Consider the following 26,507-nt stretch of genomic DNA (forward strand, 5'->3'; position numbering starts at 1 on the left):
TACCATAACATATATATATATATATATATATATATATATCATAATAATAATCTGACAATACCATAACATTGGCTATATTAGGGCTGTGCGATATGACAAAAATCTCATATCCCGATATAAGACATTTATCGTCCTGACAACGATATAAATCACAAAAATGTATTATTTTCTGTAAATTCTATGAATCCCGGGCAACTCGACTTGCGTGAAGTGTTTCCAGCTGGGCGTCCTTTACCTGGAGTCGAGTGTTTTAACCGATGCATGAAACGATACATTTTTAGACATAAGTTGTAACGGCTGCTGTTATCTCTCAAAGTTTGAGTCTAAGGTTTATTTTTTAGCACCTAACGGCTCTTTTTTTGCTTCTCACCCGTAAACACTCTGCATACTCTTTCAAGTGATTCAGTTTATTTTGAAAAGTCTCAACAGGATCTTGAGCTTTATTCTGAAAGGTTTACATGGAAAACAAACAAGCATGTGCACCACAAATGGGCCTTATCACACATATATACACACACACACAGTGGGGCTGTCTTAAGTTCATGGGAGACGTTAAAATGATAATGAGACTCTTCCTGCTTATCAGGGATGTAAATCTCCAGGTGACAGCTCAGTGAAAAACATAGTCGTAATTTTCTTCCTTGAAGGGAATGTATAGGCCTGTGACATGGGCCAACATGTAAGAGTTGTGGAATGTCTTTGTCTGTGTGTGTATATAAGATGTGAGGGCGGTGACCATAGGAAGAGATCATAGCACATTGCAATGTGTTTATTAAGCTCACTTCAAATAAGGCTCACGAAGGGTGTTTGCAGGTTGTTTTAAAACTTCCATGACAGGTCCTATTGAGTAATGTTAAAAATCTGTTTAATTATTTTGAAATTCATGCGTTTCTTCTGTCATTATTTGAATTTGCTCTGGGACGAGAAAACAAGCTGATATTCCTACTGGAGCCTAGAACAGGAGGCTCCACTAGGAAGCTGAGATAGGACTTATTGAAATAATTGTCAACTAATCAACGAAAAATCCTTATCTTTTGGTTACTTACTTTTGGTTGTCGAAAAAACATTATCAACAACCAAAAGTAAATTTTAGTTGCCCTAGTACTGTTGTGAAAATCTTTACAGAGAGTAATTAAGACTCAAATAATCAACCCAAAGGTAAATAAAAAGCACCTGACAATAGCCATATATTTAGTAATGTAAGACTTATTCAAAAATAATGCTGAGGAGGACAGATTGAATCCTAACCTCAGAGTTTCCAGTGTACAATGTAAACTCGGCAGTGCAGCAGACAGAAGCTTCACTCCTGAATCCTCAAGGTCATTTTTACTCAGGTCCAGCTCTCTCAGACTAGAGGACTGGGAGCTGAGAACTGAGGACTGAGATTGACAGCGTCTCTCTAACAGGTTACAGCCACTGAGTCTACAAAAAAAACCCCACACACACACACACACAAACACACAGAGTTATAATTAAAAGTTTGATGCAGTGATGAGTTACTAGATCTGACAGTGCTTAATGTTTCAGGATTTTCTGTAATTGCTATTTCCTTATTTGAAACATGTCAGAAATTAGAAAATTGATATACAACAACAAATGCATTAAGCTAATATTTACTAGCTAAAAGTTTTCATTGGTTAATTATATAATTTGATGAAAAAATAAATAGCCTTTGATCTGACCTCAGAGTTTCCAGTCTCCAGTGTGGACTCTGCAGTGCAGCAGACAGAAGCTTCACTCCTGAATCATGTAGGTCATTATTACTCAGGTCCAGCTCTCTCAGACTAGAGGACTGGGAGCTGAGAACTGAGGACAGCACTTCACAGCTTCTCCCTGACAGGTTACAACCACTTAGTCTGCAATAAAACACACACACACACACACACACAAAGGGTAAAAATTTAAAGTATACCGATGACGCAGTGATGAGTTACTAGATCTGCCAATATTTAATGTTTCAGGACTTTCTGAAATTGCAATTTCCTTATTGTAAACATCAAAAATCTGAAAATTGAGATTCAGATTTAGTAATATTAAAAAATGCTAAGATACAACAACAAATGGATAAAGTTGATATTTATAAGCTAAAAGTTTTCACTGGTTAATTATGTCACTGGATGAGAAATGAACAGTCTTTGATCTGACCTCAGAGTTTCCAGTTTCCAGTGTGGACTTTGCAGTGCATCAGACAGAAGCTTCACTCCTGAATCTTGAAGGTTGTTGTTACTCAGGTCCAGCTCTCTAAGACTAGATGTCTGGGAGCTGAGAACTGAGACAGAGATTCACAGCTTCTAGCTGACAGGTTACAACAACTCAGTCTGAAAAAAAACAGAAAATACATATGTGTTTGTGTCATGTTTCATATGTTTTTAAATATTTGCATTGTTTGTCAATCACAATTTACTCCGAGTTTTAAAGACAAAAGTATTTGTAATAAAGGGATTATGCTAAAGTGCATTAGCTAATGAAATCTGAACTGAATGAAAGATTAAGTGAAGTGTTTTCACGTGTGACTGAATGTTCAAATGTAATGGAATTTTCAATGCTAAAAGAGAGAGATAGAGAGATTAGATGAGGCTGAAGATCAGTGAATCTTATGTAAACACCTGATTTAGTAACTTTATATTAGAGAACGAAAAAAAGGGGGCGAGTGGGCACTTGACAAAGTATAAATTGGGGTTCTGGGACAGTCTCCGGTGTGATCCTTCTCTAATTCTGAAAAGTATTTGGACTTTCATCTTTTTCCAGGTGGATTGCAGCTTCTCAAGACTTCCAAGGTTTCTCACCACCAACCTCTCTCCCCCCAAAAATTAGAACTAAATCAGCATTAGCTCAGAGTGGGTTCAGTAAATAAGATTTAATGTGATTTGATTATTCCGCTGCATTAATAAAATCTTCTGCAATTAAAGTCTAAACTGTGGACATTTGCTTTTTAACCCTCTGTGAAACAGTGAAGGCACAAATCTGAGTATTAATCTGTTTCAGTCTAAATACCTCTAATAGGTTGCTCCAGCCTTTGAATTGTGTTTTGAATTGTGTTACACAAAAATAAGCAAAGTTTTCACGTTGTTCAGGCAGAATTAAGCATTGGAGAATTCATTCACACGTCAATAAACATTTTCATCAGCACAAGCAGGACAATGAAAGTAGGAAATACCCCAAAACTGCCATTTCTCATTCTACAACTTCAACAACTGCACATGGATTATACTTCATACACAGACCCACAGGCTCTGATTGCTCTGAAATCTCACTGACAGCCAATAAAAATAAAGAAAGGTCCAGACTGACAGTCTCTGTGAGGTTAGGTAGTGAACTGCTCACGCTGTGTTCAAGTGCATCACAAACTATTGGAATTGGATCCAACTTTTGAAGCAGACTTCTTCTGAGCTGCTGTTTTGAACATTTCTCAAATCTTCACGAACTGTATTAAACTCTGTAAATGAACTGAGAACTATTTCTACATTTAAATCTATGGATTCATTGTCCCCATTCACTTCTGTACGTTAGTGTATAAATGAATGTCTGACTGGGCTCCATGGAAACACTTTGGCTGGTCTCAGCCTCCATCTTTCTGTAGTCAGTCCAACAGAGTCCTTTCTCTTCTCCAGCTTGAAATCCTCTCACAGAGCCTGAATCCTGCTTTGTCGTCATGTTTGGGCCTGTGTTCCTCTGCTTTAGCACACACCTCACCACAGCAGCTGTGTGGGTCGTCTCTGTAGCAGCCAGATCAGCTTCTGATACCATGAACATCATCACAGCTCCTAACTTCACCTTTATTAGCTTTGATATTCGTGTATTTCTTTTCTCTCTGTTTCCACACAAGCTCAAAGTCTCTGCAGCCTGTTTTTATCTGCTATCATCAGATCTTCATCATCCTCATTCACATCCCTCACACACTCTACAGCCTCATCAGTACTGACTTCATCTTCACTGACTGATGGAGCACAACATGAACCTGTGGAGGCTGAAACACTGTCCTGTCAAACATCTCCCCGTCACCACTCCACTTCTGTCAGCCTTTAAATGAACCCTGCTCAAGTCTGTCACTTCTGTTTGGAGCCAAAAGGAAAAACTGTTGTTCAGTCATTTGGAAAGACAACATTTCTGAAAGCACTCAAACTTCTTCACATTTGTTTTCAAACACATCCTGAACAGTAAGGAACTAAAGAAAGTTTCAAACATCAAAGATCTGAAATACAGAAAAACAACAACAGCTGCAGTCAGTGAACTCACCTCAGAGTCTCCAGTCGACAGTTTGGACTCTCCAGTCCAGCACACAGAAGCTTCACTGAGGAATCCAGCATGTCGTTTACACTCATGTCCAGCTCTGTCAGATGGGAGGGGTTGGACTTCAGAGCTGAGGCCACAACTTCACAGTGAGTATCCGAGAGTCCACAGTCAGTCAGTCTGTGATGATAGAAAATATAAAATGTGTTATTATAAAAGCAGAAAATCTGCATTATAAACACAGACTGAATGTATATGAAGACAAAACAGAGTGAGGTCATCATCTGATGAATCTGCTCTTCACATCTGTGCTTCAGCTCCTCTTACTGTGTTTGACACAACGATTGAGTCTCTCTCAGACCTGCAGACTTTTAATGAGAATCTTGGTGTCATGGTCCTGGGTCGAGCGACCCAGTGTTTGAGTTTATGTATCTTTTGTATTCTTTTGTGCATTAGCTTAGTTCACCTTGTTTATTTCTAGATTGCAATTTAGTCTTGTTCCTTAGTAGTTTATGTTGTCTCACCCTGCACCCAGTCTCCCTTGTTTCTGCGTCTACGTTTCTTGTCTATGCAGTTATGTTAAGTTCATGTCATGTTTTATCTCCATGTTTCCTGTTTTACTTTGAAAGTCTATGTTCAATGTCAGTGTATTTAGTTTCACTTCTCCTGTCCTGTCGTTAGGTTCATGTGTGTCAGCTGTGCTCCCATGTGTGCCCACTTCCCCTGATCATCCCTCATGTGTATTTAGTCTCTGTGTTTCATGCAGTCTGTGTCGCGTCGTCTGTGTTTCCACCCTCCATGTTGTCACAGCCAGTCTTTGTATTTATAATTCTGGTTTCACGTGTCTTCTTAGCTTTTCCTAGTATCATTTTCCCAGTTTAGTTATAGTTTAGTTTGTCACTGCGTTTCTGCCTTGTTTGCACTTCTTGTAACCGGCCACAATAAAGGCTCGCTTTCAGTTAAGTTTACTCCAGCCTACTCTCGTGTGTTCGCACCTGGGTCCACACCCACACACCACCGCACGGTCTGCCTCCGCAGATCGTGACACTTTGTTTGGCTTTAATCTGCAGATGAAGAAGGAAGATGGTGTCACATTTAGGCTTCCATAATGTCCACAGTCTGTCAGTGAGACTTCAGGTGCTGATAACAAGTTCAGATCTGACAGGAGTCTTAAATAAGTTTCTCTTACTCTGAGGAACAGACAGTAATCCACAAAGGTACAACTTAAACATAGCTTTTCTAATTTGACATGTAAAAATACAGGGAGTGCAGAATTATTAGGCAAGTTGTATTTTTGAGGAATAATTTTATTATTGAACAACAACCATGTTCTCAATGAACCCAAAAAACTCATTAATATCAAAGCTGAATGTTTTTGGAAGTAGTTTTAGTTTTAGCTATTTTAGGGGATATCTGTGTGTGCAGGTGACTATTACTGTGCATAATTATTAGGCAACTTAACAAAAAACAAATATATACCCATTTCAATTATTTATTTTTACCAGTGAAACCAATATAACATCTCCACATTCACAAATATACATTTCTGACATTCAAAAACAAAACAAAAACAAATCAGCGACCAATATAGCCACCTTTCTTTGCAAGGACACTCAAAAGCCTGCCATCCATGGATTCTGTCAGTGTTTTGATCTGTTCACCATCAACATTGCGTGCAGCAGCAACCACAACCTCCCAGACACTGTTCAGAGAGGTGTACTGTTTTCCCTCCTTGTAAATCTCACATTTGATGATGGACCACAGGTTCTCAATGGGGTTCAGATCAGGTGAACAAGGAGGCCATGTCATTAGTTTTTCCTTCTTTTATACCCTTTCTTGCCAGCCACGCTGTGGAGTACTTGGGCGTGTGATGGAGCATTGTCCTGCATGAAAATCATGTTTTCTTGAAGGATGCAGACTTCTTCCTGTACCACTGCTTGAAGAAGGTGTCTTCCAGAAACTGGCAGTAGGACTGGGAGTTGAGCTTGACTCCATCCTCAACCAAAAGGCCCCACAAGCTCATCTTTGATGATACCAGCCCAAACCAGTACTCCACCTCCACCTTGCTGGCGTCTGAGTGGGACTGGAGCTCTCTGCCCTTTACCAATCCAGCCACGGGCCCATCCATCTGGCCCATCAAGACTCACTCTCATTTCATCAGTCCATAAAACCTTAGAAAAATCAGTCTTGAGATATTTCTTGGCCCAGTCTTGACGTTTCAGCTTGTGTGTCTTGTTCAGTGGTGGTCGTCTTTCAGCCTTTCTTACCTTGGCCATGTCTCTGAGTATTGCACACCTTGTGCTTTTGGGCACTCCAGTGATGTTGCAGCTCTGAAATAGGGCCAAACTGGTGGCAAGTGGCATCTTGGCAGCTGCACGCTTGACTTTTCTCAGTTCATGGGCAGTTATTTTGCGCCTTGTTTTTCCACACGCTTCTTGCGACCCTGTTGACTATTTTGAATGAAACGCTTGATTGTTCGATGATCACGCTTCAGAAGCTTTGCAATTTTAAGACTGCTGCATCCCTCTGCAAGATATCTCACTATTTTTGACTTTTCTGAGCCTGTCAAGTCCTTCTTTTGACCCATTTTGCCAAAGGAAAGGAAGTTGCCTAATAATTATGCACACCTGATATAGGGTGTTGATGTCATTAGACCACACCCCTTCTCATTACAGAGATGCACATCACCTAATATGCTTAATTGGTAGTAGGCTTTCGAGCCTATACAGCTTGGAGTAAGACAACATGCATGAAGAGGATGATGTGGACAAAATACTCATTTGCCTAATAATTCTGCACTCCTGTATATTTACTTTGTTATTTTAGATTAAAATGATAAATTACAAGATAAACTTAATGAAAAATATCAAAGTTTATTGAAAGTATTCATTTATGTGCACTCAGTGTGCAAGTCATTATGCTGCTGGTTACTGCTGTTACTTCTCCTCGCACTACCTTCTCCTTTTTCCTAAAACGTGTGGCGCACTTCACACGTGGAGCAGACAGAGACAGGTGAAGTGAAATAATATTAACTGAGCTCTGTGGAAAGGTGTGAGAAGCCCTGATTTATCTCTATCAAACATGACGTAAAGGACTTAACATCCAGCCTCCTCATGGTTACAGTAACACAATAACAGAAAGTATATCTGAATGTAATTCTGTTCATAGTTAATCAGGCATCATTTTAATCATATAAAATTACAACCAGGCATAAACCTGATCAACATGATGAATGACAGAGTAGAAAGTTAGGAATATCAGCTGCACGGATGTGTGGGATAAAAAGAAGAGCAATAGAGCCTTTTTAGACAGGCTGTGTGTGTTAGCTTAAGACAAATCTCATTGGTGATTGTGGGGTTTATTTCCTACATTCAGGAATGATATTCATGATTCATGATGATATTGTACAAACTGATGTGACTTTAACTTCACAATCACAAGGAAGGATATAAAAAGTTTATAAAACAGATATAAGTTGATGCCATGGTCAAAAACATGATTGTTTTCAGTCTCCCACAGTCTGACAGTATCTTGACAAATGTAGTGAGATTACAAATATACTCTTTACTCTTATTAAAGATCTTTTGTGAATTTCATCATCCCTTCCATGTACAAACTTTTTCCATGTACACGTTTTTCCTTTCTGATAATTCAGTCATGTGTCTCTGACTTTAAAGTTTGTTTCATGTTGAGCAGTCTTTGCAGTGACCCTTTGACCCTCACTGACTCAAAGACCTCCAGATTTTGACCAATGATGCTTCCAGCCTTGCTGATTAGTTTGTTGATCCTGCTGCACCTCTGCTGATTCAGATAGTCTGTATTGATTCTCGTCATCACACATGCTTTCAATGAATTTTGGTCACTGTCTATATTTTATATAACTGTTTTAAAAACAGTTAAAAACTTTTCTGTTTAAACAAGCCTTTTGTTGATCTCTTCATATTTTATATTTTTACATTATTTTCATTTGATCTTTTATATTGTGTACATTGTCTATCGATTTTATTGTTTATCTTAATATTTATGTACAGCGCTTTGTGATTGTCTATCTGCGAAAAGCGCTTAATAAATAAAGTTTACTTTACTTACGTACTTACTTACTTACTTACATATCCTCAAGTAGAGACACAGTGATGTGAAGTGCATCTGCTTTCTTATGCATGACATGAGGCAAGATTTTCTCTCAGTGAGTATTTGGAGAATTGTACAGTCCCACATTCAGAGACATTTGGCAAATCCTGATCCTGTTAGAAATATTCATCTATAAAGTTCTGACTGAAATGATGTTGGAAATGTCAGAGTGGCAGTGAAGGAAGATTCAGCCTTTACAACATCATGAAATGTGGAAAAATGTCTCTTCTACAGCTACCTCCCTTTATACATGTGATTAAGCTCAAGCAAACACAGCTTATAAATGCGTACATATTTGTAAGTATATAAATATCTGATTATAATAGACTCAGTTGGTTTCCCCTGTATCTGTCTAGTTTGTATTTTCCCGCTTAAGTCATGCTCTCTTTCAGAGCCTCTGCTGTAACTGCTAAAGAATAAATCATTCCTTCATTCATTCATTCATTCATTCATTCATTCATTCATCTGCCTCCTACATTACTGATGTGATCATCGTAATGTACATTTTCCCATTGTCATTTTACATTTTCTCTACATGCCCTCATAGATGCTCTCTTTGTTCTGTCCATTGTTTTTGAAATGTATGTTTCATTATCATGAAGAAAAATAAAAATCGAAACAACAAACCAAATTACATTATGATGAAGTTTTTACAAAATCTCCTGTCACAATGATAGACAGTGAGAAATTTTTTTCACTTCAACAAGTCAAAGAAGGGTCCAGGCTAATGTTTTGACAATACTTTTTAGATTCAGGTGTTTAGCTGATATCTGTCCATTGACATTCACTAATTACTTTAATCTTAATTACTTATCTTTGATGTTAAAGAAGTTAACAGTGACTTATTCCACATCACTACATGATAAAAATTAATAAACCTGGGATAACCAAGGCGCATCAAAATTAAGTCACATAAAACCATGAAAACATTATTTATAAATGTATCTTAATGGCTTTGTTAAGTATTCATATAAAATATAATACTGACAGCTAATTTAATTTGGAAATCTGATCTGAAATCTGTAATTTTCCTTTATTTTAATTTCAGCCTTTTCAATAACCTACAGAACCCTGGTGTATTTCTGCATAAGAAATCTACTGCTCTACCCTTATGATATTGATGAACCAATCTGGACTCACCCAGCCTTCCTGCAGTTCCTCACAGCTGGAATCAGTCTCTGTCGTCCCCAAAATGATGTGTTGTACTTCTGCAGGTCCAACTCATCCAGAACCTCCTCTGACATCTGCAGCATGAAGGCCAGAGCTGAGCACTGGATCTCAGAGAGTTTCTTCTCTGATCTGTTCTCTGACTTCAGGAACTCTTGGATCTCCTGATGTACTGAGAGGTCGTTCATCTCCATCAGACAGTGGAAGATGTTGATGCTTCTGTCAGGAGAGATTTTATCACTGTTCATCTTCTTCAGGTTGTTGATGACTCTCTGGATGGTTCCTGGACTGTTCTCTGTCTGACCCAGCAGACCTCCTAAGAGTCTCTGGTTGGACTCCAGACAGAGGCCATGAAGGAAGCGAACAAACAGGTCCAGGTGGCCATTTTTACTCTGGAGGATTTCTCCATGGCTCGTCTAAGGAAAACATTGAGAGATGACTCAGTGTAGTCTGTTCTCATGAAGTCCTAGCGACCTTTGTTGTCGTGTTGGTGTGACAGTGGAACATGTAGACAGCAGCCAGAAACTCCTGAATGCTCAGATGAACAAAGCAGTAGACTGGTTTCTGGAAGATCACACACTCTCTTTTGAAGATCTCTGTACAAACTCCTGAGTACACGAGGCCTCTGTCACATCCAGACCACACTGCTCCAGGTCTTCTTGGTAGAACATGATGTTTCCTTTCTCCAGATGTTCAAACGCCAGCCTCCCCAGCTTCAGAAGAACTTCCCTGTCAGCCTCCGTCAGCTCCTGTGGACTCGTCTCATGTCCCTCATGGTACTTGTTCTTCTTCCTCTTTGTCTGAACCAGCAGGAAGTGTGAGTACATGTCAGTCAGGGTCTTGGGCAGCTCTCCTCTCTGCTCTGTAGTCAACATGTGCTCCAGAACTGTAGCAGTGATCCAGCAGAAGACTGGGATACTACACATGATGTGGAGGCTCCTGGATGTCTTCATGTGGGAGATGATTCTGCTGGACAGCTCTTCATCACTGAATCTCCTCCTGAAGTACTCCTCCTTCTGGGCGTCAGTGAAGCCTCGTACTTCTGTTAGCCTGTCGACACATGTAGGAGGGATCTGATTGGCTGCTGCAGGTCGGGAAGTGATCCAGGCGAGGCCGAGGGAAGCAGATTCCCTGGATGAGGTTTGTCAGCAGCTGGCTGACTGATGACTTCTGTGTGACATCAGACAGCAGCTTCCTGTTGGTGAAATCCAATGAAAGTCTGCTTTCATCCAGGCCGTCAAAGATGAACAAAAGCTGAGAGACAGCCAGCTTCTCTGCTGTGACCTTCTGTAATGTTGGATGGAAAACATGGAGCAGCTCCAGAAGACTGTACTGCTCATCTCTGATCAGGTTCAGCTCCCTGAATGAAAGCAGAACCACCACACTGACATGTTGGTTCTCCAAGCCCTCTGCCCAGTCCAGAGTGAACTTCTGCACTGAGAAGGTTTTTCCAACACCAGCCACGCCGTTGGTCAGAACCACTCTGATGGGTCTCTGTTGGTCAGGTAAGGCTTTAAAGATGTCCTGGCACCTGATTGGAGGCGTCATGGAGGCGTCCATCTTGGAAGCTGTCTCCAGCTGCCTCACCTCATGTTGGGTATGAACCTCTTCACTCTGTCCCTCTGTGATGTAGAGCTCAGTGTAGATCCTGTTGAGGAGGGTTCTACTTCCTGTTTCATCACTTCCTTCAGTCACACGTTCACATCTCCTCCTCAGACTGATCTTATGTTCATCTAAAACCTCCTGCAGACCAACATCTGCTGAAAGAAAGAAAAACAGAAAGAAAACTCTTCAATGTCTGAACAACAACAAGAAGTCCAGTTTTCAGAAACGAGTCCATCAGCAGACAGATGTTCAGTCTTACTTTGTACACAGCTGCTCTGACTGGCTGTCTGCAGTCCAGCTCTGCTTCTGGATCTTTCTCCACACTGGGGACAGGAGGAGTCTCCTGATGAAGCAGACTGGTCCCAGTATGAGGAGATGCACTGTCTGCAGAACCAGTGTCCACAGCTGGTAGAGACTGGATCCTTCAGGACGTCCTGACACAAAACACAGCAGGACAGCTGCTCCTCCTCACAAACACCACTCCTCTTCCTCTTCCTGTGAACACATTTCTTCATCACTAAAACTTTTGCTAAAAACTAATCAAATGTAACAGTTTGTGCAGAAGCTCTGATGGTCACAGAGTAAACTTGGAGATACTTTTGTGTTTGAAGGCAGCATTCAGTCTGGAAACAAAGTGATGCTTCATTGATTTCATCAACACTAAAGAGCTGCTTTTCTTGTCTGCCTGTCTTATTACACACTCAGTGATCTGCCTGCAGTTTGCTATGAATACACACTTCCTGAAAAGACTTCACAATAAAAGCCTTCCATCAGAGGGTGCTGCTTATATTCTACACGCAGAACCAGAAACACATCCAAGGTGAGCAGGTTCCCCTCCAGCATCAACTCTAAGCAGCTAAAACATGAATGAATGTAAAAAGTGTCCCAGCTGTCAGTCAGACTGTACTCTGCGCCACATTACAGATGTGGTTTCTGACAGCTGCTCCAGCTGCAGGATCAAACACACACAGGTCCAAACATCTTTGTCTTTGCTGCTTCTTTATTATTTAACACAACATGTAGTTCTTGTCCCAGTATTAGTTATGCAGCGTTTAACGTTAGCATTGTTAGCATGTCTGCAACAGAAACGTGGTCAGAAACTGTTGAGAGGGGCCGACACAGGAGAAGTTATTACAATCAACCCGCCGCTGACTCTGTCACAGTCAGGGGGTCATGCAGTGGGCCAACCCACTCCCACTCAGTCTGAGGGCAGCCCACACTGCAAACCGGTCCTAGTGTCAAATCAAACAACAATTACAAGGAAGGAGGAGAGATAGGAAAGACTGAGGAAAGGAAGCAATCAAAGGGAACACTAACAGATCAGCTTCTGTAGCGTCTCTGGGTTCTCCTGGTGACTCTACGGCCACACTGGCTCCATCTGCTCCTCTTTATATATTTATTCATTTATTATTTATGTGATTCTCCTGTTCTTTTCCCGCAACCTCATTTTGATCAGGGCAAGTTTTCCTCTGAGTAAAACTAATGAGACTGTTCTCTGCTGTGAGATGAAGGCTCCAGGACGTCTGCATAGGGTTTAAATATTTCACAATACTTCCTAAGTTCAGTCTCAGGAGTGAAGCTTCACCACAATCATGTTCACAGCTCTGCTCTCTGCTGATCAAACTACAACTCTTAGATTAGAACTACAGACCTTAAATGATATGTTAGGGAACTTATTGTCACAGGACAACATGACAGATTGTTTCCATGTTTGTCCAAATGGTCTTTTCATGACTTCCAGCAGTTAATCTAGTTTTTAAATGAGTTGTATCCAGGAAGAAAAAGAAAACCTGTTTCAGGTGATCATTCACTGCAGTATGATCCGTCTATAAGATCAAATAAATATGGGAAACATTGCTGACAGAATCTGCTGTGACGACTTTGTACAGCAGCTCTAAACATTTCTGTACCTGCTGATCGTTCCCGTCAGTTTGAAGCTTCTAAAACATTTTCTTACTTTTCTTTGGAACAACGACTTGTTTGCTTTGTGTCTGTCTTACTTTGTCCTGACACTTACTTCATTTACACAATATCCTCGTGAGAAGCAGCCTATTTATGTCCTCTGTAAAGGACATTTGTTTTTGGTCTATATCTTTTGAGTTATTCAAGCTACCCTACTAACTCCTGATGTGTTAGATAGAGGACATCCTGGGCTTTCCATTGATATCTAATGTTTGGTGGCCTCTTTGAGCTCTAAATAGGCAGGAAATCACAAGAAAAGTTTGATGGGACGATTCTTTTTGCCTCAGTTTTCAGGAGGATACTGCCAACAGGATTCACTCACCATCGAAAAGACTGAACTCAGGTGTTCCAGTCTCTCCCACGACCGTGTATGTACCAAATCAGCACCCAGGCATGCAGACTGCTTCTATAATATCTGTGAAAGGCTCGCTCTCGGGAGCTCAGTGAAGTCCAGCGTGGTGCTGTGACAGGACGCTACCAGTGCATCAAGTCCAGCTGTGAAATGACCTCACTACTAAATATTCCACAGTCAGCTGTTAGTGGGATTATAACAAAGTGGAAGTGACTGGGAATGACAGCCGCTCAGCCATGAAGTGGAAAACACAGAGTGGACTCAGTGGATGATGCTCTGCAGAGTTTCTGCAGAGCCAATCATGACTTCATTTGTCCTTCAGATGAGCTCATGAACAGAGCTCCATTAAATGGGTTTCCATGGCGACCAGCTGCATCCAAGCCTTGCATCACCAAGCACAATGGTGCAGTGTAGTGATGTGTCGGTCGTGAACGAAACGGCTCTTAGAGCCGACTCTTTGAAGTGAACGACGCGAGCCGGCTCCTTATCGCGAGCCGTGTTTTTTTTTTCTTTCTCTCACCCTCTCTCTCTCTGTCACTCTCTCTCTCTCTCTCGCACTTTTTGGTTTGGTGGTTGCAGGGCAACAGTACTTGTATGACAACATTGCGCCAAAAAATAAAGTTGTCATCAACACTTGGGTGGGCTGACATCATATTAAACGCTGTGGATTCTGAATTGGATGCTACTCAAGTTTACATGTGTGAAGGCAGACGAGTCAGTACTTTTGGTAATACAGTGTAAAGTTGAATATATTGATTGATTTCCATGAACAGCACTGTGGTTCAGTGTTGTCCTGATGGAGTAACAGCAGCCAGTATGATCCAGGCTTTAGCTGCTGGGTCTCTGTGTGACCTCTCAGACTGTTTAACACATCAGACACAAAGAGAATCAGAGCAGCTCTTTAAAGACAAACATGAACCCACTCAGGTCACACTTTCCCCACAGATATGAGCATCACTGTCCTCAAACAGCAAATGACCAAGTCTAACATTTGATCTTTTCTCTTTCATTGTTTTCTTTTTAATGAATCTTTGTAACAATCTGAGGATGTTTCAGGTCAGATTTATCCAGGAAACACAAACATGTAAAGGAGTCATCACAGCTCTCTGACCTCGTTGGTCCAGGTTCACCACTGAAGTGTGGAGGTAGATCTTTGGATGAGACACTCCTCACAGACGGACAGCTGGATCCTGCAGACTGTGACCTCTGACCTCTGCAGACACAAACATGATGAAAGTCATTGAAACAGCTATGATCACACAGACTGCAGATAATGCAGCTGTTTCCTGTCAGTAACATCCTCTTAGATTAGAGTCCAGCTTTTTACAGGAAAACTGGACAAAACTGATTTTGTTACAAATTCATTTTCATTTCCTCTCAGCTCACAAACACAGTCAGACAATCAACCAGAATCAACACTGATTATAATGTCAGTGCAGAATTATTTCTGTTACTCAGTGAGTTCAGCTCTCTGACCTCGTTGGTCCAGGTTCACCACTGAAGAATGGAGGTAGATCTTTGGACCAATCACTGGTCACAGACGGACAGCTGGATCCTGCAGACTCTGCTCTGTCCTCCTCTTCCTTCCTCCTCCTCCTCATCATCATCATCATCATCATCATCATCATCATCATCATCTTCTTCTTATGGACCTCAGTCAGTCTGAGAGGTAAACCACAAACACTCCATGAGTTCACATTAACAGGAGTAACAAACTCCGACCTCAGTATGAATTAAAGCTCTTTTATGGCCACTCAGACACTTTAGGATCACATGCTGTTCACACATGATATCTGTGACTGTCCTAGTTAACGTCATGTTGATTCAGATCTCAGCTCCACATCAGCTCTGCTGAATAATCTAAAGTTTCTCTGACATCAGGAATCAGACGCTGTCATGAACACACCTCCATGTTTCTGTTTCTCTGACACACTAAATTCAAACAGGAAACAAGGATGAACTTGGAGCTCCTGCAGGCTCTGACTTTATTCCTGGAGACGCATCAATCACATGGTTTTATCCACATTTGGACTGTTTTATCTCCTCAGTTTGAATTGAAGATGTTTAATCCTGAGTGAAACTAACACATCAGCTGACAGCTGTAATCAGCACCAATCAGCTGTCAGAGAGACTCATTCACATGCAGCTCAAACTCTTCTTTGCTGAATTGGAGGACTTTGTTTATGTGACTGTGTGAAACTCTGATCCACAGCAGAAGAATTCACCTGATGTCCACATGAAGAAGATCCACAGTGAAGCTTCTCAGTGTAGAAACACTTTGGAGACCTGATCATTGTTCCCATGCTGTCCTGACTCAGACCATTTTCTTGTTGCTTAGTTTTAGCTGTTTCCCTATTGCACTGTCATTTGTGGCAAGTGGAATAATACCATACAAAATCTGTTACAACTGCACACATGTTTAAATCTTGGTTTGTAACAACACACACACTCATCACACTTTTTGCTGATCTAACCAATCAGATCATTGCATTTGGCAACCACTGTGGCACATGTGGCACTTATAGCTCAAATCAAACACCTGTATTAAATGTACAACAAATAGTAAAAAATGCTGTTTTACTCTGACACACAGCTGGAGCTGCTCTGGTTCACTCAGCTCTCTGAAAGGATTCCTGACAGAACATTAGGAACAGCAATGAGTGTGATACAGTCAGCTCACTGCAAACTCCGACCTCAGTATGAATTAAAGCTCTTTTATGGTCACTCAGACACTAGGATCACATGATGTTCACACATGATATCTGTGACTGTCCTAGTGAGCTTCCTCTGCTCTGGTTCACTCAGCTCTCTGAAAGGATTCCTCTGCCTCCTCAGATGTGATCCCAACTCTGCTAACAAGAGTTCAAACTAAAGTAAACTAAACTAATCTAAACTCCTCACCGACATCCTGAAATATGAGCCAAAGCTTCAACTCCTGGATCTAACCCTGATACTCTCCCTGCTGCTGCTCTGAGAACCAGAATCTCTCTTTCTTTCTTTCTCCTTCAGGAACATCAGGAGCAGCTCATCATCACTTCATCTCAGTTTGTTTCGCAGTCCAATTTCTGAGGAGGACTTTTCCATAAAAACGTGTTTCTGTGTTTCTAGGTTACACGATCAGTTCAGATCTGTAAAATTCTGAATTTCATGTCGTTTTCATGCAACGTGCTGAGTGTGTAACTTTAACTTTCGATCCGAGGCTACCGAACAAACATCTGGGACAGACACAAACACCGAGACTAACGGAAAACTTGTTTTCTCTTTTAAAATCAAAGCGACAGCAGAGCGACAGATAAAGAAACATCCTTACAAACCAAATATTCACAGCATATTTCTGTTTGTGGCAGAAACATCTGTTTCATGTACAGCGGCCTCACTCAGGGCGCAGTCGGCCTCGTTAGTCCAGCTGTGAGTCCGTTACTGTGAACTATGGAGCGGCAGATTTGTGCTGTTTGTGCTCAAAGTAAGAAAGTCAAAGTAACTTGTTTCTACCACCTGTTTTGGTTCAAAGCTCACTGAACAAAGAAAATTAAATCAAATTTGAGGGGGTAGGGACTAATAAGTGTACACTTCTGCCTACTCCTTTTCAAACAAAAGAATGGAATTATATTTTGTAATGATTGTGAATGCACATGTTTGAAATAAAAATGAACTGAACATTAATATAATAAATATCAGTAGATGTGAACACAAACTTTTTAATTCTGATTGTTTTCAGCTTGAATCAAACACAGTTAGTCTGCCTCAGTTTTTTGCAGCATGTTTCACAATATGAAAAAACACATGTCACATGTACAGACCCGATATCTGATTTAAAAACATGTGTGAGATTTACATTTACAGTTTATCCAACACTAATAAGCAGTCTGTACCTTTAAATGTAAGCTCTCTTATCCCTGTCCTTCCTGATCTTTCTCCATCTCTGAGGGAGGTGAGCTCTCTTTCTTTTTTGTCTGTTAGTTTGTCAGTTGATGTTTTTGAGCTGATAAAAATGCTGCATTTGAAATTACCTGGCAAAATAAATCACTGTTTCGCTTTTAACCCACGGCTTTGGCATACGTCATCTGTTTTTATGTGACATCTCCTGGTGATAAATAAAGGAACAGAAGCATTTCATGTGTTTCTATTGAGGCTGAGATGTTTGACGGCTCGTAGTGATGTGAAGTAAGAACGCCCCAAAAATGTGTTACACAGAAAGTAACTGTTATGGTCTCTGACCCAGTGTTTATGTGTTCTCTGGGTTCATTAATATTCTTTGATTTAGTGTTAATACTGGTTCTGTTTCCTCTCCTGTGTACAGTGGTGGGTTTTGATACAGGCGACATGAACCCCTGCTCAGGGCGGCATCGTGGTGGGGGCGGAGCCAATGTTGGCATTGGCAAAAAAGGTTGCTCCCCCAACATCATGCCAGCACATTTTTGTGATTACATGGGCACCGATCGGTTTTCTATTGGTCATTGTGGGGAGTAAAGGCGCCCTCCGTTTGTGAAGTACGCCTGCTGCTTGCTGGGGGAGAGGGGCGGGGCGACAGGGGGATTCTCAGCATCTAATAACCAGCTCGCAAAATAAAACTGAAAAAAAACCCAACAAACACAAAAACTGAAGACATCATGATAGAGACTGGTCATTGCACCGATGTGTTTTCTAAATTCTATACGAGAAAAGTGAGCAAGGGCCCTCAGTGTACCTGCTACTGCTGAAGTCTCACAACCTGTCTAAAGGGGAGGGGGGGGCGGGGGGGTCTGCTTACAAAGAGAGCACATTTCATTCATAATGTTGTCAGTCCAAACATGTTATGTATTAATGATTTTTCCTGGGTTGTGTGAAATCCCAGGAATAAAAAACCCTAAACAAACTGACTCTGTGCACTGAGGTGTGGGTCTGTTAGGTTGTGTTGTGGTGACTCTCAGGTTGGGGGATTTGTGTTGATACTGGAGCGCAAATTAACAGCAATGGAAGATGGACAAGGTCAAAGGTCATCAGGTGCTCAGTTTAGAAAACAGAGAAAAGAAGAAATGTAAGCAGATGTGTGATTGGATACTGGCAGCTATTATGTATCCTGAAACATCATTAGTAGGAAAACTTCTGTTTACATTTGTCAGGCACTTGGCTGTGATAGTAAACAGCAGACAGACAATGGAGAGTTTGTTCAAAATCATCGCTTGATTTCTGCAATGAGAGGCATTTTCGAATCGCCATATCTCCCCAACGAAGCGAAGTTAAGACATAAGGCTTGTCCCAATATATCTTCAGACACTCCTGACGCTCACAATTCAAGAATTTTTCTCTCATCTATTACCGTTTGGCCATGAATTGGGTTTGTTTGAGGGTAGGAAATTCGTCCTTCGCTCAGATTTCTTCAGATTTCAAACTGTGGAAATGAACCACTTTTTTCTCTCGTCATATCTTTTTCATGGATTTCCACAAAGACCTGAAAATTTCCATGATTGTTCACCAACGCCTGCTGTCTCTTACGGTGAAAGAATGATATTGATACTCCAAATAGATTTAGAGTTAGAAAGCGTTGTTTGAGGGCAAGTCAAGGCAGTTTTTGCTTTGCTCTACTTAGTTATGGTGCATTAGAAGTCAAATATCTTTAATAATTCATATTTTAATGATAAATTGTCAACACTATAAGATTCCCCCATGTCTTCTGAACAAAACGGTGTAAGAATGACCGTTCTAGCCTCTACGGTTAGGAAATTATGGTCATTTGTTTGAGGGGAGTCGTCATTATGAGAAATAGACTGCAAAAATCCTGTGTCTCTCTGTGCTGCGTGCACCTGTTTTGGCGGGAAAAAGTGCACAGGCTCTCTGATTGGTGGATTCAAATTCAGCAGCTCCCAGGCTGCTTCATTGAGCTAGAAACTTACTTCTCTCTCCCTGTGTGTGTGTGTGTGTGTGTGTGTGTGTGTGTGTGTGTGTGTGTGTGTGTGTGTGTGTGTGAGAGAGAGAGAGAGAGAGAAAGGTTTTTTATGGGATGATCTCATTGTAAGATTTAAATTCAATATATTTAGACTGGTTGACTGAATTGGATCTTGTGTGTGTGTATGTGTGTGTGTATGTGTGTGACAGAGAGAGAGAGGGAGAGAGAGAGAGAAAGCCTTTTTATGGGATGATCTCATTGTAAGATTCAAATTCAATATATTTAGACTGGTTGACTGAATTGGTTCTTGTGTGTGTGTCTCTCTGTGCATGTGTGTTTCCATATGTGTCCATATTTGTGATTGTGTGACTGTTATACTTTTTCCTAATTTTTCTTTTCATTTAACAATTACATTTGAGGGACCCTTTGCATGTTCAGCATTTTTCCGCTGTCCATTTTGCTTTTCCAATTTTTCTATTTAAGTTATTACTATTGTGCTAAGTCATAGCATTTCTGCTGCTTTTCAGTATTTGTGCTAAATACAGCATTTGTGCTAAATCATACTATTTCTGCTATTTCATAAGATTTGTGCTAAATTTAGTATTTCTGCCAAATATAGTATTTTTGATTAATTATAGTTTTCTACCAAATCATAGTACAGTTTTACTGCTTTTTATATGGCTTCTAAGACAACCAATCATATCCGAGGGCTTGCACATTCAGATTTGCATATTGTTGCCTTCATGGCTTCCCAGCCAGCCAATCATATCTGAGGCCTTGCACATTCAAATTTGCATATTGGGGCATTCATGGCTTCTAAGACAACCAATCATCTATGTCATATATCTATGATATTTCATATTTTTATTTTAAATGGTCAACATTTCAAGATTCTCCCATGTTTTCTGAACACAACGGTCTAAGAATGACCGTTTAGCCCCTACAGTTAGGAATTTATGGCTGTTTGTTTTTGGGGAGTCCTCACTATGAGAAATAGACTGCAAAATCCTGTCTCTCTCTGTGCTGTAAAAGCCTGCACTTGATGCACCAGTTTTGGCAGGAAAAAGCACACAGCCCCTCTGATTGGTGGATTCAAATTGAGAATCTCACAGCTGTTTGACTGACCTAGAAACATGCTGTTAACAGCCCCTGTTCACTTGCTGATGCTGTGTGTGTGTGTGTGTGTGTGTGTGTGTGTGAGCGAGCCTGTGTGTGTGTGTGTGTGTGTGTGTGTGTGTGTGTGTAAGAGAGAGAGAGAGAGAGAGAGAGAGAGAGAAAGACACACAAAGACCCTTTTAGGGCAGCATCTCATTGTTGGATAAAAATATAATAAATTCAGACTGGTTGACTGGCATAGACCATGTGTGTGTGTCTCTCTGTACATTTGTGTATCCATATTTGATTTTGTGTGTATCTGTTGGCTGTTCTTATTTGTATTTCTAAATGTATTTTTATTTTTTTTTCACAGGTGAACAAAAATTAGTTTTGAGTGAACTTAATCATGTTACTTTTTATTCAGCTTGTCATTTTACCTTTCCAATATTTTCACTTAAGTTATTACTATTCTGCTCAATCATAGTATCTGTTCTAAATCATTGTTATTAAGCTATATTGTAGGATTTCTGCTAAATCATAGTATTTCTACTATATTATATTTTTCTTTCTAAATATAGCATTTCTGCAATAGAGTAGTATTTCTGCTATGTTATAATATTTATGCTAAACTGGAGTATTTTTGCTAAAACATAGTATTTATTTAAAATTACAATATTCATAGTATATTACAGTGTCTCTGGTAAATCACAGCATTTCTGCTATGTTGTACTGTTTTTCTAAATCATAGTATTTCTGTAATGTTTAAGAATGTTTGGCTAAATATATTCTTTCTGTTATCTTATACTATTTCTCCTAAATTCTTGTATTTTTGAGAAGTTATCGTGTTTCTGATAAGTTACAATATTTCTGCTAAGTTCTGCTATGCTATTCTATTTCTTCTAAGATATTGCAGTTCTAAGATACTACATTTTAGCAAAGTTCCTTTGCTTCTGCAAAGATTTTACAATTTTTGCAACTTTTCAGCTTTTTCTGCTAGTTTCAGCAGACAGCTTCAGCTTTAAAGCATCCACACTGCATTTTCGCAGGAAATGCAAATTTTTCTAGTTGTTGTTACAGTTCCTTTGTTTTTCAGCAACAAAAAAAAATCTTAAGGAAAAAACTGGAAATGTTGATAAATCTGTTTATTTCTAAGACAAACATAGCTCAGTTTGTGGAAAGCTGCATGAAGCTGACAGCGTGATATAAATGATGAGGATCTATTCAGGTTGGGATGTGTGGATTGAACCACACGCTTGTGAGTCCTCAGATGTAACACACATATCACTGCAGACGTGTGTAAATCTGTGGATCATATGGTACCCAGTCGAGTTACTCTAGAGACACGTTTCTCTGTTAATGAGCTGAGATCTTTTATTGGGACTCTTCATCCAAGAGAAGCCCTCCCTGTCACCTGTATCCATGGTTACTGACTGTCACCTGTGTGCACTGAGAGCAGAGAGGCTGTGCAGCGCTGATGTCAGTGTGCGCATGTAACCATTTTGTGTAATTATAACAATGTGATTTATGACCCTGTTACACGCAGCTGCAGAAGGGAGTTTCTCGCTGTTCTCCCGAATAACTCGGTGACGTAATGACGCTGGGCCTGCGTGTTTCTGTTCCTAATTATTGGGCGTTTATCAATATGCGTACTTGTGCGTACTTGCGTTCTCGTGTACTCGTGATACGTCATCAGTCGGAGACCAAGTACTGTTCCAATTCGAAGTACGCATCAAGCCGAGAACGCGAAAAAGTCCAAGGAATCTACTATACATCTTTTTTGGTTTTGTAACCTTGTACAAGATTTTTGGCAGAGTTTATGTGTTTTTATTTCAGAAAATATATTTGAAGGGTTTGTACTGTTTTGGAAATATGTTTTGTTTGGTCTGCACAAAAACCAAAAACAATTCAACTTTGATAACAGATATATGATTAATTTGTTAATTTTAATGGCTAAATTTCATATTCACAAGTCCAAATGTTTAGGAAGACATCCCTCTTTTTATGTATTCTCCTTTGAACTTGCACAATATCTTTACTCAATTAAGAACTCCACTAACCCAAAAGCTATAAAAACTATTGGTGTTTGTGAAAAAATCAAGATCTTTCAATCACTTTATTCTTTGGCTTGATCAGTTACTTTCCCCCTAGCTTGTTTATATTGTTGTTCCTGAATACTGTTCTTGTATTTGTTTATCTATGCATATAATTCCTTTGTAAGTACAACACCATTATTGTGGTACTGTTTGATTCCATTCTGTATTGTACTGATGTTTAAATAAAGGTTTGAAAAAAAAAAGAGAGAACGCGAAAAAGTCCCGGATGTGTTCTCGATCCGCCCGTTTTATCGAGCATGCATCGGTGTGGACTTGGGACAGCTATATATCCCAGAATGCATTTCGTCCAAAACTCAACAGCGGACTCCCGGAACATCGTTTCCACCCCCCCCGCCGCTCGCGGACTTCTCACTACTCAGGTTAAAGAAACCCCAGCAGCTGTCTATAGTATTGAGTGTCCACTAGAATAGAAATAAAAGCGTTCTAACATCTCACCTGCTTGTTTTTATTAAGGTATGTACACGTATGTACATGTACACTATTTTTATTAATAGAGGTTTCACTACTGAGGTTAAAAATGATATATAAGTTACTTAGATCACTTCTAAATGTTAATGTTTGGTTTATTTCAGTGTTTTATTTGTTCCTGAGTAAACCGGTTTGGCTGTGATTAAAGTTAAGCTTCATAACATGTTACTCACAGTTAAATTAGGAGGGGACGGCAGTAAAAACTCCGGACCTGTGACATCATCAAGTACGCAGGTGTTCCAGTTGTACAAATCGTGAGTCCGTGCTCGCGTACTTGGGCATTGATAAACGGCCAGTATATTTCTTCACAGCACATCTGTTTCCACGTCACGTACAGCGGCCTCACTCAGAGCTCAGGGCGCGGTCAGCCTCTCGGTCCAGCTGTGAGTCCGTTACCGTGAACTATGGAGCGGCTGATTTGTGCTGAACTAAGCTGCACACAGCTGATGTTAGCCAGGAAACATTACACACTGCTAACGTTACCTTAACACGGAGCTTCACACGGAGACGATCAGCGTCAAAGTTCAGGAGAGAAAAACTTCGGGAAGAGAAAAACCAGGGAGGAGCTTGTGGGACAGAGGGTCCACAATCCCACAGCCACAAATATTCTCACCAATCACAGCACTCCATTTCAGTCTGCTTTTGTTACATCCCCCCTGCTTTTCCACAGCAGTAAACTGCGTGTCAGTAACAGTCAGAGAGGATGGAGTCAGTGAACGCAGCACATAAGATTTTCTGTTGAACGTAGAAAAACACAGAATTGATTTTGTTTGAGTGAATGGACAGCACATGTTAGTCTGCACAGACCATAATAATACTGACAGGCGGCTGTTTGTTCAGAGCTGATTTATTTCTGCTCATTTTCCTGTTTGAAACAAACATCTGTCAACACTTTGTTTCAGCTCCACATTCATCCAAACATCCATGATGAAAGTGGTCATGGACGAGTGTGAGGTACTAAACTTCTACTGTAACACTTTACCTTCATCTGATGTATGAACATCAGCAGGATTCTGATGCAGGACTTTTACTGCAGTAAATACTCTGAATACTGATCCAACAGCAGCAATAACCCCAGAAAATACATGAAACTAAGAATAAAGCAGCGTTTCATCCTGACTGGGTGTTAAAACACACTGATCCAGGATCAGATTCATGTTTCTGACCTGAGAGTTTACCTGTACACTTATGATGCATTCAGGGTCCTGCAGCAGACTGTCGGCTCTACAGTACAACTGGGGGGGGTAATCCTTCAGTCACTGCAAAAATAAAAACTGCTGCCACCAGAGTCCATTGAAAAATCTGTAAATTTAAGAATTATGTCTAATATCACAATACTACAATGCCATTATAGAATAGACATTATACATCTTAGTTTACACTCATGAATCATGTTGTACCCATTCGTAGTTACAGTTTGTTGTGCCATTCAAAAACCATTATGGCTCAGTAGAAGCTCTGAAGTCACTCTGTCAACATATCAGCACAGAAGCTCACACATGACTGCTTCATCAACATGGAGCTCTGAGTGTTTATTAAAGGATCATTGTGTGAAAGAGGCTCTAACACAGCTGACTGCAGCCTTTAGCTGTGAGCACACAGTGTCTCACATTTACATTCACTTTACTGTCAAATACACTCAGTAACTTTAAACAGCTGCTGTTATCAAGCTCTGTTCTAGGATGCCCTCTGGACCCAGTGGAGGTGGTGAGTGACAGGAGAATGGTGGCTAAGCTGTCATCCCTGTTGGACAACATCTCCCACCCCATGCATGAGACTCTGACAGCACTGAGCAGCTCCTTCAGTGGGAGACTGCGGCACCCACGGTGTGGGACGGAGAGATTTCACAGGTCTTTCCTCCCCACTGCTGTCAGACTCCACAACAAAGACTCCAACTGATCAAACACACACATCCACCAGCAACACACTGACCTGCATTCATCCATAGATGACACTCAGGACCCTGGTTCCACAGCTGTTCTTGTTCACAGCAGCATCCAGTTAGAGAGGAAACTGGATAATGCAATGATGATGTTCCAGCGTCATGTTGTTGCTCCTCCTCCACATGCTTACCTGCCACAGTTTAACTCCGCCTCTCAGACAGTCATGTCACCTGATCTGCATGTTTTTTCTGTACGATGACGTCATCTTGATGTTGACGAGGAGAAAAACTAGTTTTGTCCTGCAGATGGCGATCTTGCACCGGGTTCAGAGAGCCGACACTTTGATGATGCTGCTCTACTCAACTTACTTTAGCCTGGGTTGGACTCTATATGAGCAGCTTCCACTCTGGTTTCACTGTTAAACACACTTGTTTGATTTCACTTGTAAAAATTTAAAAAATATTTTATTGCAAAATTATTTGTTGGTACATTTTTTTGAGGGTCAAATATCTTGTTTGATTTGAGGAATGAACTGTTAAGGTGGAAAAAATGAATCAGGTTAAAATACTTTAAATCAGTGCAGATGTATAATGTAATGTAACATGTTGATAATGGTTGTAGTGGGCTTGTAATGTAAATGTGATTAAATGTGACATTAATGGTGACGCTGCATAAACCTGATCAAACAGTTCTATTAGTGGGTCTGTGTGATCAGCATCAGTGGGTTAAGGTGAGGCCTTGACTAGTCGAACGTCATGTTGGTGTATGACAACACATGAGCCAACATCAGACTCCGAGCGCTACGATGCTAAAGAAGATCCAGTGTGACATCATCGTTACCTGGCAACAGCAGCCCTCATCTGACTTTATTGGAGGATATTTACACCAGCAACACTGTTTAGTTTGATATGACGGATTAACAACATGCTGTGATATCCAGTTCATCTGTAATAGATACTGGATCTAATCAGTCAGCAGATATTTGATCAGCTTATTTATAACTATACTAGAAACAAACACAACTGTGTTGGTGATTCATGCAAACTTGCATATCAGCCTTTGAAGGTTTTGTAGTATTGAGAACAAAGAGGTTGTGTTAGGGCTGAAAAGCCCGACTTGTTCTCCTCTGCAGGTCATCAAATGCACCACAGAAGTTTGTATTTGCACAGCCTGTATATGTTTGATGGCTTTATTATTCTCTGTTCAAAGACAATAAATGTGGAAAATGTCTCATGTAGTATCAGCTTCATTTAAAATGACTGCAAACATTTAGAGAACATGTGCTGCTGTTTGTCCTACATTTCAACACTGAATGAACCCTGAAAACGTGATGGCAGGTGGCAGATTGGAGTCCACATGAAATATCGGCTGTATGAAGACTGGAAAATATAGATGATACAAATATGCAGCCAAACATTTGTGGACATGGATAAACTCTCTGATCCAAAAAGCAGGAAGTGACACAGCTAGAAAATGAAAGTGTGTAACAGCTGAAGTCAAATGTAATGCAGAGTTGAATCTGCACTTGGATCCATGTGTGAAAGGTCCACATGTAGGGATCACATGAGTCCTGATGTTTGTCAGTGCAGCTTGATAACTCCATCTACTGTGGGCTACATATACTGGGCTGGTAG

General features: G+C 40.5%; 1 protein-coding gene and 2 long non-coding RNA genes across 4 annotated transcripts; all 3 read right to left on the reverse strand.

The window, feature by feature from the left end:
• Window positions 1-244: 244 nt before the first annotated feature.
• On the reverse strand, window positions 245-2,288 carry LOC120438798. The gene is made up of 3 exons (XR_005612147.1): window positions 2,146-2,288; window positions 1,683-1,856; window positions 245-1,422 (listed from the first exon to the last, which is right to left on the reverse strand). It is a non-coding gene; the product is annotated as an uncharacterized LOC120438798 (long non-coding RNA).
• A 1,944-nt stretch (window positions 2,289-4,232) lies between these two features.
• On the reverse strand, window positions 4,233-10,035 carry LOC120435024 (ribonuclease inhibitor-like). The gene is made up of 3 exons (XM_039603758.1): window positions 10,003-10,035; window positions 9,502-9,944; window positions 4,233-4,410 (listed from the first exon to the last, which is right to left on the reverse strand). The coding sequence occupies exons 1-3, from the start codon at window positions 10,033-10,035 to the stop codon at window positions 4,233-4,235; spliced, it is 654 nt and encodes a 217-aa protein (XP_039459692.1).
• A 1,532-nt stretch (window positions 10,036-11,567) lies between these two features.
• LOC120438799 lies at window positions 11,568-23,612 on the reverse strand. Of its 2 annotated transcripts, none has more exons than XR_005612150.1 (4): window positions 23,474-23,612; window positions 14,924-15,109; window positions 14,559-14,660; window positions 11,568-11,628 (listed from the first exon to the last, which is right to left on the reverse strand). It is a non-coding gene; the product is annotated as an uncharacterized LOC120438799 (long non-coding RNA). The 2 variants fall into 2 exon arrangements; XR_005612149.1 differs by having other exon boundaries at window positions 23,164-23,556.
• Between the last annotated feature and the right edge of the window lie 2,895 nt (window positions 23,613-26,507).

The sequence above is a fragment of the Oreochromis aureus genome, linkage group 3 (genome assembly GCF_013358895.1).
Source record: "Oreochromis aureus strain Israel breed Guangdong linkage group 3, ZZ_aureus, whole genome shotgun sequence".
NCBI lineage: Eukaryota > Metazoa > Chordata > Actinopteri > Cichliformes > Cichlidae > Oreochromis > Oreochromis aureus.